This window comes from Cibotium barometz, chromosome 4 (genome assembly GCF_041138505.1).
Source record: "Cibotium barometz isolate CiBa-2024 chromosome 4, ASM4113850v1, whole genome shotgun sequence".
Lineage (NCBI taxonomy): Eukaryota > Viridiplantae > Streptophyta > Polypodiopsida > Cyatheales > Cibotiaceae > Cibotium > Cibotium barometz.
Genome location: NC_141049.1, coordinates 33,983,109 through 34,000,177, shown reverse-complemented (window position 1 = coordinate 34,000,177; position 17,069 = coordinate 33,983,109). Strand labels below are relative to the sequence as shown.

General features: G+C 44.8%; 1 protein-coding gene across 1 annotated transcript in view; it reads left to right on the top strand.

Moving 5' to 3' along the window:
* The window catches only part of LOC147639178 (protein pleiotropic regulatory locus 1-like), a 75,669-nt gene extending 60,676 nt beyond the window's left edge, over window positions 1-14,993 (top strand). The window contains exons 10-17 of the mRNA XM_086788115.1: window positions 76-177; window positions 4,822-4,905; window positions 5,080-5,140; window positions 5,270-5,336; window positions 5,434-5,511; window positions 13,784-13,848; window positions 13,969-14,046; window positions 14,202-14,993. Coding sequence (XP_086644241.1) covers window positions 76-177; window positions 4,822-4,905; window positions 5,080-5,140; window positions 5,270-5,336; window positions 5,434-5,511; window positions 13,784-13,848; window positions 13,969-14,046; window positions 14,202-14,374 — 708 coding nt within the window. The 3' untranslated portion in view covers window positions 14,375-14,993. The remainder of the gene's footprint in view (window positions 1-75; window positions 178-4,821; window positions 4,906-5,079; window positions 5,141-5,269; window positions 5,337-5,433; window positions 5,512-13,783; window positions 13,849-13,968; window positions 14,047-14,201) is intronic.
* The last annotated feature ends 2,076 nt before the right edge of the window (window positions 14,994-17,069 follow it).

Sequence of the window (17,069 nt, the reverse complement as noted above, 5' to 3'; positions counted from 1 at the left end):
TTCTTGATGGATTATTGTTGTCTCATAGTCTTCTATTATACTAAAAAGGTTTTGGTTTCTCTCTGCTGTTGCCAGGTTATACGTTCATATCATGGACATCTAAGCGGAGTTTATTGCTTAACACTACACCCGACATTGGACATTCTTCTGACTGGAGGGCGTGATTCCGTTTGTCGGGTAAGTGTGTGATGCCTTTTTTAATCATACTTGGATCTTTTTATATGTAAGCGAGAATGCCATTTTAACTTCTCTTGCACCATTTTATAGTCCATACTAGATCTACCCAAGGGTCCGGATTCTTTCGAAACCCAATGTGCAACTTTGCTTGAGTGCTGATGAGAACATAAGTATTGCTCAGCTCACTAAGAGGCCCCCTCTATCTGTTTCTCTGTCTCTCTTCCTCCTTTGTTCGTGCTCGCTTCTGCTCACCACTTACCAGAAATTAGGGGCCTGCAAGAAAGGAATAGATTGCCCTAGCTTTAGATAACCAGAAAAAAAATCAGAAAACCCTAAAAAATCACTCTCCTCTCCATCAATAAGCCTTCCTCTCGGTTGATTTTCCTCTCCAATTGTGGAGAAAGATCGAATTTGCCTTTTCCCACCTTCTTTGGTCTGCTCTGTTTTTCTTTTCTGTTGTGCCCCATGTTTGATTTTCCAGTAAAACACACAGAAACCCAAGAACCAAGAAAACAGAGAATTGTACCTCTCTCTTTCTCTCTGTCTCTCTTGTCAGTGCAAGATGACAAGATCACAGAAATGGGACGGACTGCAAGGCAAGCTGCAGGGCGTCCTGAACGCACTAGCAACAGAGGCGAAAGGAAAGACTGGAGGCATTATCAAGGAGGGACTGGAGCACCTGAGGGATATCATTTCCCTTCAAGAAGAACAGTATAACAAACAGATACAAGAAATAGAGGCTATGCATGAAAAGAAAATGAAGAAAATCTGAGATGAGAAGACTGCCCACCAGCTAGAACTAGAACAGCTAAGGGAGGAGGTCAAGAACCTCCGTTCTGAGATAGCAGCCATTCGGGAAGCCACAAGGATGGAGGAAGGTGAGATCTCCAGGCTGGAGAGTCTAGAAACCAATGTGCAGGAAAACATACAGGCAGCGAAGAAGGAACTGGAGGAAACTAAGAAGGAGATGGAGAAGGGCTGGGCTGATATGGTCAAGGAGGTCTAGAAAGAATGGACACAGGTCACTCGTAGACAGCCGGTACCCACCATCCCCACCATCATCAATGATACCCTGGAAGAAGAGAAAAGGAGGAAAATCAAAGCCCTACACGCTGGGTAGTGGGATGGAAAGAAGGTACATCAGCTAAGGAAGATGCCGTGGCCCTTTGTGGCAAACTTGGAACACATTTGTGGAGTCTTGGAGGGTAGGTGAAGACACAACAAGGGAAAGAGCCCTCATCATTAAATTTGGAGATATGGAAACCAGACAGACATTCCTTGCAAGAGGGAGAGCCCTCAAAGAGGAGAAATACCTTGAGGATGACCTGACTCCGGCGCAAGTGGCACATAGGAAGGAGTGCATGCCACTCATCTTGGAGGCAGAGAAGGCCGGAAAATGTGCAGTATACAGGGACGGAAGCCTGATTATTGCAGAAAGACGTGCCAAATGATGGCACATGACCTATGAGACCAGTCTTCAGATTGCAATCTGGAATTGTAATGGGGGCCTGCGCCTAGATGCAGGATTATTTGAGGAGACTTTCAGGGACCGGGATATAGTCTTGTATACGGAGACACACCAGTGCTAGGGAGTACACTATCCGGAGTAGCAGGATGTATACAAGTGGGGATCGGTCCATTGCCCCTAGCCACGCATCACTGGAGAGGGACCAGGGGATCTGGAGGTGTAGCTATGCTCTACAAGCAGGAGCTCCACCATATGATACAAGTGATTAGAGAAGGCACAGTACATGTGGATCAGGGTCAGGACAGAGGATGCCTGTGACATATATATTGCGGTTTGTTACTCGCCCTCGCCCCAGCCAAATCCCCATATGCATCCTGGGAACACTCACCACACCACCCGATTACTTCGTCGGATACCTGGCACAGTTATGCCACCTCCCTTTATCAGGTCCCTAATCAGCCACCCATACCTCATCCCCGAGGAGCTCACCCCTCACAGTCATCCCTTTTCAGTCTGAGCATGGTGAGAGAGGTTGCAGAATGGGAAGGGACAGGATCATGATAGTCTAGTAGGTGAGCACTTTCCCAAGCCAAGGACATTTTGGCACCCATACTAGTCCATGTGTTTAACAGGGCTCTTTGTGAGGGTTTACTCACAGTAGCTGCTAGGACATTGGACTGGTGGAAAAAGGCATGGGGATGGGGACCACAAGGTTTGCACATGGAAAAGCACGAGTTTTGGTCAAAAAGTAGAGAAAAGCAAAAAGTCAAATGGAGTTGATTGTGAGCCAGGAGCATCACTGGCAAGAGGGGATTGAGCAGGACCAAAGAGCAAAAAGCAACTCTAGGGCCAAGCAAGGTCCTAAAGCTGGAAAAGCAAAGCACAAAAGCACGTGGGAAAAGCTAGCCTTACTTGAAAAGTATTTTATATGGTCTGCTAAACTGCGTTGATTGAATTGCTGCGGCCGCCTGAAACTACCTGCGAGACTTTACTGCTGCTAGTGCTGAATGGATTGCTGCCATACGGAACTGCACCGCCTTGAATTTTGCCATACTGTTGTCTGCCGTACGACTGGACTGTTTCTGCTGATTGAACTGTGTGCCAACTGGATTGCTGCTGTTCGGCTAATTTGGTCCGTACGCCAACTGTACGACCCTTCTAGGCTGTTTTCTACTCTGGTTTGGGCGACAAATCTACAACTGAACATCATAAGCTTCTTCATCTACTCGTATCACTTGTGTACCTCTTCTACAAGCTTGGGGTACATTGGATTTGGTACTAACTTGGTGAGAGATCTTGTGGGCCATCCCCGTGGTGTGCTCGGTAATAGGATCTCATGCCTCAACATCACATCAACTTCGACATTGGTTTCTACATCGGCATATTTGTTTGCTTTTGTATTCATTGATGTATTGATCCTGGTTTGCGAGCCCGTGGATTGTTCCTGAATAAATTCTTGAAAGGGGGCATGGTCTATTCCCCGCTCAGTGTGCACTGTGTATCTTGTGCAAAGTTCTCTAAACCCTACTCTCTCCCTCTCTCTCTATCCTCTCTATGTATTTTTCTATCTCTTGGATACGTGGTGGAATTTGTCATAGCACGCCCCGCTGGGCTTACAGTGTACTCAAGGAAAAGCACCAAGTTCTTCTCCAAGATGCCCATGATTCTCTTGTTGGGGGTCATAGAGGTATCAACAGTATCCTGGAGAAGTTATAGAGAGATCATTCTATCGGCCCCAAATGTGATGGAATGTCTACCAACACGTCCAAGCATGTCAGATACGTCAAAAGGTGAAAGTTCCACCTACGAAACAGGTAGGGTTACTTCAATCTTTATCTATTCCAGAGGGACCTTTTCATGACATCAGTATGGACTTCATAGGTTCTCTTTCCGCTTCAGTGGATCTTGTATGACTATTGCATACGGATTTAGTAAGTTCTGCATACAGATTCAGTAAGTTCTGCATGCCCGTTCCATGCAAGGAGACAACCACAGCGGAGGACATAGCTTGCTTGTTCATTCGGTTTTGTAACCCCATTGGTGGTTTGCCACGGACAATCGCATCTGATAGAGATCCTAAGTTCACGTCTCATTTTTGGAGAGTGTTGTTTGACAACTTTGGGACTAAGTTAGAGTTGTCCAGTGCATTCCATCTTCAGACAGATGGCCAATTAGAAATATATAATCGATTGGCCTTTCTTCTTTCGTGGCTGCTACCTCTTGTGTGGCATTCTCCATGGCATGCTTGGCTGTTTGCAGCTCTCTGTGGAGGTGTTCATTGGCTGCCTTGAGCTCAGCAAGCTCGTTCTTTAGCTCCTCGGCTATAGGGAGTTAACAATGGCATGTAGAAGTTCCATATTTTCATTGTTTTTGGTCTGTTGTTGCTTCAGTTCTTGGATCTCCTCCTTTAGGGTAGCGATATATGCATCTTTGACTTCGAAAGCGTCTTTCATGAAGGACTTAAGGTTCTCCATCTCCTTCTTGATCTCACAAAATTGTTTTTCGTGTCTGCTAAATGTTCTATCTGCGATCTTCTTATTGTCTAATGTGAGGGATTTCAAGTTATCTGCAACCTTGTTGAGTTCTGCAGCACTTTTCACAGGTGGGAGTGCGTGTTACAATGTAGAAAAACCCCAAGCTGCAGTGGGAGCTTGTTGAAGAAAGATGGTCTTCAAAAGACCCAATGGGTCCATGAGACCGAAAGTGATACAATAGTGTCCATGTAATCTCATCATGGTACAAAAGAAAACAAAGACGAGAGCTATGAGCTGGGAATGTCAAATCCGAGCCATTTGATACAAAATTGGACCATCATCATCATTCAGCCTATGGAGCTAAACCCCGGTAGGAGGGGGCCATCAAAGATATCAAGCATGGGGTTAGCTGTAGAAGTCTCTGCAGATCCGTTGGGCGTGGGAAGGTGGCTCTATGGCTCTCCAAGATCTCCTCAAGCTGGGGCTGATGTCTGAGAGAGAGAAAGAAAGATATATTAAGCATCTACTAAAGACCCAATGGGCCTATGAGACCAAAGTGATACAATAATGTCCATGGACAGTTTTGTATCACTCCAGTAAGATAGTTTTTGATTTGTTTCTATTTTTCTCAGCTAAATCAGGAAAGAAGAGATGTTTTTTGCTCAGTTTGTATTTAATTGGACTCTTGCCACATTGATATAGGTTTGGGACATGCGGACAAAAGCCCAAGTTCATGCTCTATCAGGGCATGAGAATACTGTCTGCTCAGTTATCACTCAAGCCATGGTACATAACTTTCACTTGTCTTCTATGCTCTTGAGATTTTTTTAATAAAAAATTTCTTGATACAAGGCTTGTCTTTCCATGGAGACATAATCATGACAATTTATTCCCTGGTCGATGTGCATCTGCCATCTCTATGTGGCTTTAGTAAATAATGTCTGGATTTTTCCGTGTCAGGACCCTCAAGTTGTAACTGGGTCTCATGATACCACCATCAAGCTTTGGGATCTTGCTGCAGGTTGGGAGTGCTTTTGATTCTGTCAGTTTATTTTACGCCTTCATATTCTTGCCTTGCCTTACAAAAGTTTTGCTTGAAGTATCAGCACCCAGATATGCCTTACAAAAGTGTTGTTGGTTGTTGGCACAGGCAAGTCCATGTCAACCCTCACATTCCACAAGAAGTCAGTACGAGCACTAGCAATGCATCCTTTTGAGTAAGTGATTTTAAATGATCTTAAATGTTTCCCCTAGGGCTGTGATTGTCTCCCTATGCAGTTTGTGAAAGAAACTGAATCTTAACTTATCTTACAGGCAAACTTTTGCGTCTGCATCTGCTGACAATATAAAAAAGTTTCGTCTTCCAAAGGGCGAGTTCCTGCATAATATGCTGTAAGTGGCTATTGTTCATATGTAAATGCTGATCTAGATTATTTTACATGATTAACACTTGTATCTAACGTCCATCCCAAGATAGCAATGTCTGGTGCTTGTATCAAAGAAATTAGTCTGTTGCCTTATTCTTGGCAAGGGTGTAGCCTATATTCAAAAGGTTTCACAGGATACCTTAGAAGTGAAAGTCTGATTGCAATCTGGGTCCCAGCATGGATGCTTGTGTCATACTACTGGGGAACTATGGGTGATTTAGGTGTGTACTAGCCACTTGTGGGCCCTTTTGAAAAAGGGGCAAAGGCAGTGGTTTAGGGTTACACACGTAGATCAGGAGCATGCATATACTGGAAGAACTCAGGTTTGAGGACCTTCTAGGGGGATAGACAACTCCACAGCATCCCGCCAGGGCTGGGCCTTGCATTCTCCAGTCTGCCGCCTTTAGAGTATCAGAAGTCCCATTTTGAGCTAGAAAGTAGCAGCAAAGCAATCGGGCCGAACGAGCATGACAACATCAGAGAGACAAATAATGGATATGACTCTAGATGAGCTAAGCCTGTACCTTTGCTGAGAATGAAATTCATGAAGGCATCCAGCATTTTGAGCTTTCAGCCAAAGATTTAGCATTGTACCTCGTTCTAATATCAGAAAAGCGTGAGGGGAAGGGGGCGGGTTCCTAGGCATTTGGACCCAATGCCCATGTTGTGTGGATTGATGTGTAAAAGTTGAAGTATTCAATTAAATGCTGATCTAGATTTTTATTGTCCATGATAAGCACTTGCATCTAAGTTCCATCCTAAGATTAGCAATCATATATCAAAGAAATTAATCCCCTGCCATATTCTCAGCAAAGGCAACCTACAGGATACCTTAAAAGTGAAATTCATGATTGCAGTCTGGGTCCCCAACATGGATGCTTGTGTCATACTACTGGGGAACTATGGGTGATTTAGGTGAGTGTTAGGTACTTGTGGACCCGAGAAAAAGGCAGTTGTTTAGGGTTACACATGTAGATCAGGAGCATGCATATACTGGTCGAAATCAGGTTTGAGGACCTTCTAGGGGGATGACAGCATCCCTGCCAAGGCTGGGCCAGTTTGGACCCAATGCCCGTGTTGTGTGGATTGATGTGTAAAAGTTGAACTATTCACGATAAAAGCACTTGACTTGGTGGAGCTTTGAATCATATCAATGAACTTCATTCAGTCGTGCAATATTGTCTCTCTATCATTCACACTTAAGCCCATGGTTAGCATAGTCAGGAGGGATGAGGAGGCCGGCTACATGTCAGTTCGGTTACAAATTAGAGCGAGATGCATCTATGTGGCAATATGCTATTTCGTTCCGGATTCTTCATGATATGCCCCACAGGAGCGGAGGTCTCTCCAAGGATATCATTGGCTTTTTGGGACTAGACGTGGTCCTCTTACTTGGGGACTTCAATGCTAGGACCAAGAGTGAGCAGTCTAGATGTATGATTTTGAGGACCCTATCAGGTTGTAGGTGATAGACCAAGATGGCATAGGGCTACAGTGGATCTCACCGGACCATGTAGCCGTCATGGGAGATGCCTCCTAGAGCTTGGCTCACACCACAGCCTTGCTATCTATAATGGGATGGCATGATGGCCTGCATCAGGAGGGCTTACTAGTTTTCCGTACAAGAGGGGCACCAGCATAGTCGATTATCTTATAAGATCGTTGGAACTAGCCTCGCTGATACCCGACTTTACCATCCCACCATGCCCGCATGGTGCCAACCATAGCTACCTCGCCTTCACCCTCATCTGAACACGACTACCCTGGCACATGCATTGCCCACATCTTACACCACCTACCCTAGCATAGGCACCACCCATATCACGCTACACCCAGATCCATTTCACCCATGAGTGTAATCTTATCTATGTAAATCAACTCTACCATCGTCTCTTGGATCTAGACCCATGAGCACCCCTCACCATCTTCACCTCACAGCTCACAACGATCATCCGCGCGTTCGCCGTTGATGGTTTTCCACACACCCGCCGGTCCACCGCCAAAACCCACACAGGTACCATGTCTGAGAATTGTTGGTATGACGATGAACGCCGTATCACACGTCCACGCCTTTTGCGTGAGTAGCTAATGGCCAAATCCAGAAGCATGGAGCTGAACGGACTACCTTACTTGCCGCTGCAAGAAATGAGCACATTGTCTTAAACAACATGAGGACTTATACCAACTCTTCCTGAGTAGGAATTCTGACGAGGCTTGGTGTAGGATCCAGGAATGCTGCGTACCCACCCCCATCACAAACCCACACATCTGGCACTCATATGCACATGCATTATACCACAACCCCCCCACATCCACCACCTTCACAGGAGACATGGTGGTGAAGGCTATACGCAGGCTTTAGAACGGCCGATCACAAGATCATGAGGGGCTTATGGCTGAGCACCTCTCTTATGCAGGCGACACCCTCCTAGCCCATATGTTTAATAGGGCCCTCTCAGAGGGCTTTCCTCCCACCTGATCATCACTCATTATTGTGCCTATCCATAAGGCAGGAGACCCCATGGATCCTAATAACTACAGAACCATCATGCTCGGCCATATGTTGGCAAAGCTCTATGGATCTATACTTGAGTCTGAGCTTAGCGCACTGCCAAAGAGAGGGGGGGATACAGGGCACCAAGGCAGGTAGGGTTTAAGAGGACCTTCTCCATGCTGGGTCATATATTCATGCTTCGGGTTATTATCGACCAGGCCAAGACAGATGGCCTTTGACTATACTGTTGCTTCGTGAACTTTCGTAAAGCTTTTGATACAGTGCCTCGGGCCCGTTTGCTACATCACTTACAACATCTTGGGGTCCTGTCTGACATGATATGTGCTATCATTGCCTTATATGAGTCAGTTATTGGTAGGGTGAGATGCTCGGGAGGACTATTTGAGGAGGTCTTTAGCACCGTATGAGTGAAACAAGGATGTCCACTATCTCCGACTCTCTTTGGACTTTACGTAGATGAAATCTCAGACTTCATTGATAGAAGGCGGAGGAGATTTTCTAGGAGGTATTCTTGTTTCCATCCTTTTATATGCATATAATATTGTACTCATTGCAGATTTTGAGGAGGAGCTACATAAGCACATGGATACTTTACAGGATCTTTGCACATAGAGGGGGCTCTTAGTCAAACTTGGGAAAACCAAGGTTATGGTGTCCTATACCTCCTACCCAATTGCAAGCTGTAGAGAGATCACTTACATGGGTAGCAGGGTTGAGGTGGTGCACTCATATGTCTATCTCGGAGCTACCTTCACTAGTCCTCGCTTCTCTATGAGACAGGCAGCAGAGGATAGACTCACTAGAGGAAGCCTTATTGGAGAGTGTCAAATCCCCATCGGATCTCCTCGTGATCGCTCCTGGTACGAGACTCAAAACCTGCAAACAAACAAACAACAAGGGGGTGCAGGCCTGACTCACCTCCGAACCATGACAGCCGTGGGCAAGCCCACAGTCTTGGCTGTCCCCACCGAGCCATGAGCTGAGCTAACTAGGTTGACGTACCGACCAATCTCCTCCTCGCGACGTCCCATACCGCCACGAAGCTACCCTTGTGGGCCTCGAGATTGCTGCCGGCCTCGGCTGCGTAAAGCAGGTGCACGTTTGCACTAGATCCAAGCTCCAAGACCATAGAGCTCTCAGAAATCTCGCGAGACTCTATATGACTAATGACTAACCTTGGCCACCCTTTTATAGGCTCTTGGCCGGTCATCGGACGTCCACACTTGGGTGCCCGCCCGTTAGTCTTTCCCTAACTCAGCTCGCCAATCAGCCTGCCTAGCTCCAAGCTTCCTCAAACCTCGAAGCTAGTCTTGCATGCGTGTAGCACACAGTAGATACACACTGTGCACATGACAGAGAGGTAGTGTTTCAGGCGCATTTTCAGAGTTGAGGACGAAGGGTTGGCTTTTTGACACCCTAGTCATCGTGGCACTTATGCAGCTCCCTTCTTGGGCACGACATTTATCCTGGCAGATTGGCAGTGCATAGAGCATCCTCAGATCATGATGCTATCATGGATGATGCGCAACAAGCCATTTGTTCCCCACCAGATCATCCAGCAGAGATTGCTGCGGCTCCTCTATTGTTGGAGGCCCTGTTCCGGCAGAGATTGCTGCGGCTCCTCTGTTGTTGGAGGCCCTGTTCCAGACAGTCACTTATATACAGAGGGTGAGGGAGATGGATCCACTTCGACTCCCCTGACTTGCACTACAGTCATCATAGCAGATGGTGGCCGGAGGAGAGCATTCATCTTGGTATGGCCGAGTACTGAGTACTCACGTGGTTTCAGCACATGGATTACAAATGGACTGGCTCCCTCCATTTTAGTACGATCCAGATTCCCCATACATTAGGCTAACACATGAGGATGGGAACCAGGTGTTCCGATACGATCTATTGGGGCTATACACATGGATCACACCGGTAGGACCATTGCCTACCAAGATAGAGTACTAGAGAGATCATTTCCTGAGATTCACAGCAGATGGTTTCATACAGAGACCAAGTTATCTCGATGCCTTCATATCCCATGCTAGGAGGATAGCTCTTGGCCATTTTAGGGTATCATCCCATAGACTAAGGACAGAGACTGGTAGAGCTGAGTGGATACCCAGAGAGGGACAGGACATGTAGAGTGTGTCAGACAGGGGTTGAGTCGGAGGAGTACTATGTTTGTGAGTGCCAGTTTACTATGAGATCAGAGGCAGATTTCACAGTCTATTTAGAGAGGACTTTGGACTGCTATCTTGGATCATGGAGTACCTAGATCAGAGGTGTCACTCCTACTGGAGCTCAGCTGACACAGAGAGTCACTACCCAAAGATCCTTGCCCCCAACAGCCCTCCTCTCAGCTTACCATCCCCAGTTTTTAGGGAGGCACGAGAGCCCATCACATTGGATACGGGAGCCGATACCACAGTGCCCTCTTGCAGCAGGCCTATGAGAGTCACATCAGATTGGGCACGCACACTCCAGAGAGCTAGACGCCCTTGTCTTGTCGGACCCCGACCAGCTCATCAACCCTGGATTCAAGAGATCCTCGCCCGCCATCGAGCAATCTCATCCTCATAGTAGACTATCGACATCTCTAGCCTTCTTGTATCACCCATGATGGACATCCCAGATAGGCCTTTGCTTGACATACAGGGTTGATTGACTGTTTTTTTTTCAGCTCTTCCATATCCCATCACTTATTGTACCTTTCTTACTCTCACAGTGCCCTCTTGCAGCAGGCCTATGAGAGTCACATCAGATCGGGCACGCACACTCAGAGAACTAGACGCCCTCGTCTTGTCGGACCCCGACCAGCTCATCAACCCCGGATTCAGGAGATCCTCGCCCGCCATCGAGCAATCTCATCCTCATAGTAGACTCTCGACATCCTCATAGTAGACTATCGACATCCTCAGATCTTAGCTTTTAGTTTTCAGTTTTAGTTTACTGTTTTTTTCTCTTATTTTATCCATGACTAGATTTCATGGACACTATGTACACATCATTTTGGTTTCATAGACCCTTTGGGTCTTTTGAAGACATTAATATAACTTTCTTTCTTTCCACCACCTTTTTTTAAAATCACTACTTTATCTTATATTCGTGAATCCTCAAAGTGAGAGGCTCTCATTAAAGTGCATCTAAAAACAGTGGAAAAACACTTCATAGTTCTGCTGATCAATCTACTGTAGAGCTTAAAATTGTCATGCACCGCAGATGATCTAGGAATAAAACCTGAGTGGCGTACTCCCCATCTCCTAAAAAATGACTAGATGTGGAGGGAATACATGGCCACGCCAAGAGAAGTCCTCATCGGCCCAAGGTTCATGCTGATCAAAAGAAGGTGGTCCTCGCGTAAGTTCTTGTGCATATGCATGAAATGAAGGGCTACAACTCCTAGATCACCTCCCCAAAATAGAGCCCCTTACATCATCTAGTCTCACCAATGTGTCAAACAGCCAACTCTTCATGCTAGGTTCCTGAAAATGGGCGTGAAAGCATTGTTTCTCCAGGTGAGCCAGTGCAGCATATTCTCATGCTAAACGGGCATGGGCAGTTGGATGTATGGTGAAGATAGGACCGGTAAAGGTAATCCCTAGACAGACATATGAGGTAATCCCAATCTGTCGATAAAATCTGAGATCTCATCAATGTACAGCCCAAACAGTGTGGGAGAGGGTGGGAAGCCCTGTTTGACCCCAATGGTGCTACGAATCTCACCTGACATCATGCTGCCTGGAGCCCAAATTCTGCCCGTCACTGATTTATACGGTGCTCTTGTAGGTGAGAGAACAGCCAGGATCTCAGCGCCTTTTCCACAAAGTGATAAAAGACATGTTGTTTCCATGATCTCTCCTCCTCGATGGTAGTCCGTAATGTTAAATTGTGGTCTAGGATCGATAGTTCTTCTGAATCCTCCGTCTAATAGGCCTTTGTCAGTGCCCCTCTTGAGCCTTGAAGACTTCCCCGTAAATCTTGGTCAATGTGTGATCAATCATGATGACTCGGTAGTTATTGGGGTCCAAGGGGGATCCTGCGTTGTGTAGTCCAGGATGGAAGAAACCCCTCACAAAGAGCCATATTAAAGATGTGAGCCAAGGTCTTCCAACCATGGGCCAAATGTTGAGTGCAAAGGTCTTCAAAGTTCATGGTCCTCAGCTCTACCATTGTGTAGCTTTAATAGGGCTTTCGTGACATTAGGGGTAATAAAAAGGGTGGCGGATGTGGGGCATCAGATATGACATACGTCAAGTGAAGGCTGATTTGGATGTCAGAGGTTGCGGGCATGGATTTCCCATATAGAAGGGTCGGTGATGGATATGTCTGGCTTCTTCTCTTCATCAAAGATGCACCAAGCATGAGAGGCATTTGGTACGAGGCGGGTATGGTACGCACCTAGAAAGACTCGTATTTTTTAGAGAAGTTAGAGGAGTGTTAGAGGCGTCGTATATATATATATATATATATATATATATATATATATAGATAGTGATAGATATATAGATTAGTAGAGAGAGAGAGAGAGAGAGAGAGAGAGAGAGAGAGAGGGGGGGTGTGACCTGGGTGTGTACGAGAGAGGGGAAGAGTGTGTGAGAGAGAGTGTGTGTGGGAGAGGGGCTGCTTTGAGCAAGGTTTAAGCCTTGAGGAAGGGAGCGAGAGTGTGTGTGAGAGAGGGAGAGACTCGAGAGAGATTGTGTGTGAGTCTTGAGAGCTTTTAGAGGGGCCCTTATACTCCCCATCTAGAGACTCAAAGGGACGAAAACGGGCAAATCCCGAACTGTCAGAAACGAGCAGAATCCAGAAATGGTCAAAAATAAAATAAAATCAACTATGCCCAGACACCTCGAACAAAGCCTCGACTTGTATGCCTCGAACGCCTCTAATGGTTAGAGGTGCGCCTCGTAACAACTATGGCATCAAGCATCCGAGCTATCCACACTCAAGAGTAGCTGGTACAATTCCTCACATTTAGCCCAAAATGTGTGCTTCTTCTGGTGAGTGAGGTGGCAGAAAGATCTCTGCATTTCGCTGCAGAGATCCAGCCGCACTCGCATTCCTGTAGGAGGTGAAGTGGCATGGCTTTGCACTATTCATCACACCAACCATTCTGAGGCTGTGAGCCAACGGGCCGGTTGGCAGTGGAGCAAATAGTGAATGGAAAGCTGGCTCGTGCAATTTCATGAAGAAGAGAGTTAAGGTGTGAAGTGAGGGCGGGTAGAGGCACTGAGAACTAGATTTTGGCTATATGGCTGTCTAGATGAGTCTTGCATATGGGATCCAAGTCATGGTGAAATTGGATGCAGAAGGTAGGAAAGGGGGGATTGAAGGAGCAGGGGAGAAAATGAAAAATGTTAATTAAAAGGTTCTAGTGTCAGATTATGTGTGAATACCCTGTCCTCGAGTACTTGGTGGTGATTAAAGCAGCAATCACAATGGATTTCTTCTTTTGCGAAAGAAATGCATGAATGTCCACACATCCATCAAGGACAAAGAGGGAAGCATGCAGCTGGGCGTTCCAAAAAATAAGATACTCAAGTCTCTGGCACCTCCATGGAGCTTAAACTTGGACGCCTTGCCAACAATTATGAGATAGGTCAAGCAAGCAAGAATATCAGGCCTGCATCTTGCAAACTATGCCAAAAGACATGCTCTCAATCCTGTCTGTCTAGTGTAAGGTGGTTCTTGGTCATTTGAGGAGTTGATAATCAACATGTGATTTTGTGTTCAGGTCTCAACAACGAACCATTGTGAATTGCATGGCAATAAATGAAGAGAATGTTATGGTGTCAGGAGGTATGCATGGATCCATATACGTTGTTGCAAAACTCCGGTTTGGGATAGAAGATCTATAATTCTAGTAGGTGCTTCAGTTAAAAAAATTGAACCATTCTTCTATGGTATGCTGTCCTGCAGGTGACAATGGAAGCCTATGGTTTTGGGATTGGAAAAGTGGCCATAACTTCCAGCAGGCACAGACAATTGTTCAGCCTGGTAAAGTATTCCAACCTTATTTTATTTTCCAAATTTTTTTTGAAGAACATCTTGCACTATATAACCAAAGGTGGGAATGATGTCAAGTTTGCATGGCCCCGAACGGGCTGGATTGTCTACGCGTGCCAATTCTGAGTGTGCATTCATGTATGCAGGATCTCTTGACAGTGAAGCAGGGATATATGCTTCGTCCTATGATGTTACTGGGACTAGGCTTGTCACATGCGAGGCTGATAAGACAATCAAGATGTGGATGGAGGATGAAAGCGCCACCCCTGAAACACATCCAATACACTTCAAGCCTCCCAAAGAAATGCGGCGGTTTTAGAAGCAGGCACAACCACTGCAGAAGGACTGGGCATTATAATGAAGCTGCCATCTACCTCCGGTTTCGACATACAGCTAGAATGGGAGCTTCAGCAACAGGGAGTCTATTTGCCAGCCTTTAATTTCATTAGTATTCTGCAGATGGTTGATTTTGTACTAACGAAATATTCAGGCTGTCTGCCTGCAAATATGGGTCTAAGCTGTGTCAGCTAAGGTGCAATGCAGCATAGCTAAACACAGTCTGAAATGTGTTAATTACAAAAGCGCAAGTATTTCGAGTCCCTCAAATATTGGCAGTTTGAGGTGCTTTAGTGGAAGACACTCATTTTTACTATGTGCAAAGCTTAAAATGAAGCTGCTTCTGCATCAATTAGATTCTTTCTGGACAGTTATGGATGGCCAATGCCTAACGTATTTTCTTCTCATTACTTACCTCTTATTTCTCAGAAGATTGTTTGCTCAATCATCACTCATCTTCCACGATGTCCCAAGACCTTATAAACGTGTTTGGATCATCTTCTTCCATCACATCACTCTCTCACTACTTGCAAACCCATCATTCTTGAAAGTTTCCACAATGTCCCAAGACCTTATAAATGTGTTTGAATCATCTTCTTCCATCACATCACTACTGGCAAACCCATTATTCTTGAAAGTTTCCACAATGAAATCGACTCACATGATTGATTTTCCAGTGTAAGGTGTAGATCTTTTGTTCAACCATTTTGATACTTCTTCGATACACCAACAGGTGGGCAACTGGATAAGTTTACACTTGCAACCAATGGACTGTAGAGTTTCAAAAGATTCATACTTTCAAAATTGACCTGTTTAAAATTTGTCATCCAAGGCCTAACACCGAGGCATGATCACCAATAATTAAACACAAGAAAACAATGGTTTGGATATGGTGTAGATCCACAGGAGGATCAACATCTGTTAATATTTCTGAACTCAATGTTATGGAGATGCCCAACGTAACAATAGTAGAAAGAAGCTCAGTTCATCCCTCCTAAGTTGATACAAGTCAATCATTTCCAAAGCCGAGCATTAAATGGAACCTTTTTTTAAAACCACTCTTCCTGGTTTTTAAGTGAAGTTTTGTCACCCATCTGAACTCTCTTGGAAAAAGAGTACGAAGAAAAGTAAATTAAAGGAGAAAGAATCACATTGGAGGTTGGACAGAGAGAGAGTCTTTGCACTTTTCTTTCCACCCTTTCAGAAATTTGCAAATGGCAAAAGAGCCTTGTTACTTTATCTAATTTCACTTCCATTTCAAAATGCCAAAAGCATGACTTGAAGAACTTGATGGTAACATGTTAAAACCGCTTACATTACCCATGATTGAAACTTGCAAATAGTAAAAGGTCTAATTATTTTTGGATAAACACAACTCTTGCCGCTTGAAACACCTGTATTGGCTATTGGCCCATGGCAAAAGGCATTAAAGCCACTTGAATCATTTTGGCTTGTGCTTCTTGCACCCAATTAGTAGCTAGCTTTATGATTTCTTTTTTAGCTTTATTGCATTTGAGCATGACCAAGCTTGGCCTTGCTTAATTATTATATAATTTCTTGGATCTTGTGAATGCGCTAGAGTTGTTATGTTGTTCTTTCCTTGTTTCCACAATTGGCTCAATTCATAATATCTGGATTCTTCATTTTCTCATTTTCCTTTTTGATATCTTCTTGCCATCTTTGCATGAGGGGATACTGTCTTATCTGACCAAGCACATTAGAGTGTTAAGAGCCCTCGTGGAGGGTTATTCTATGCATAATCCCATCTTCTCCCATGGGATTTATTAGAACTAGCGATTGACTTATTATAAGAAAACACTTTAGCTTAGTGAACATTTACATGACGTCTTTCTTATGGCTTGTTCCCTTGCCTTTTCTTGTTATATATGTAACTTTCTTATGGCCTGTTCCCTTTTGTTATATATGCAACTTTTCGGTGGAATGAAAATGGGCTGAGAAATCTGTTAATTGCCCAAGGCTTCTATGATGGTTACACGAAGCTCTAATTCTCAAGAGGCCATTGAAGAAAACCAATAAAGGTAAAGCCGTGTCCAGCCCATTCTTCAGTAGTGGTTGGTGTTCAGTTCATTGCTCCAAGCCCAAGGCTACTACAAGGGTAACACTCTTTTTTTTTTTTTTTTGTGGAATTACTACAAGGGTAACACTCACAGTTGGCAACCAAAGAATGCCACATGTCCTCGTGAAAGATCAAAAGTAAAACCTCCTCCAACTCCAAGGAGTCAACGTTGTTAGGTGCCTAAACGTGTCCTTGAAGCTCAAAATTTTCATGAGAGCAACACTCAACTATGGCTTCCAAGGGCCACATATTGTATAAAACAAAGACCTTCTGTAACATTCATCTGCAGATCTGGCAAGTGATTGCTTATTCTATTGACTTTTCCCTCTTTTTTTTATATAGTCTTTAGACTTTCTATCCTTGTCATCTATCATTGCTGGAGTCCCACAAAAAATTATTGTTACTACATGATAAAACAAGCAATCGATGAATGTAATTCCCTACAACTTAACGTGTAAACTTGCTTCATACAAGAAGAAGCTAGAGATAATTCTTATATTTACACCAATTCAACTAAGAGTACCCCTCTAGGTAAAGAGGAGTAAAGATTGTTTTTTGGTCATCATTTTACTCATGATGACATGTTGCGCATAGGCTCTAA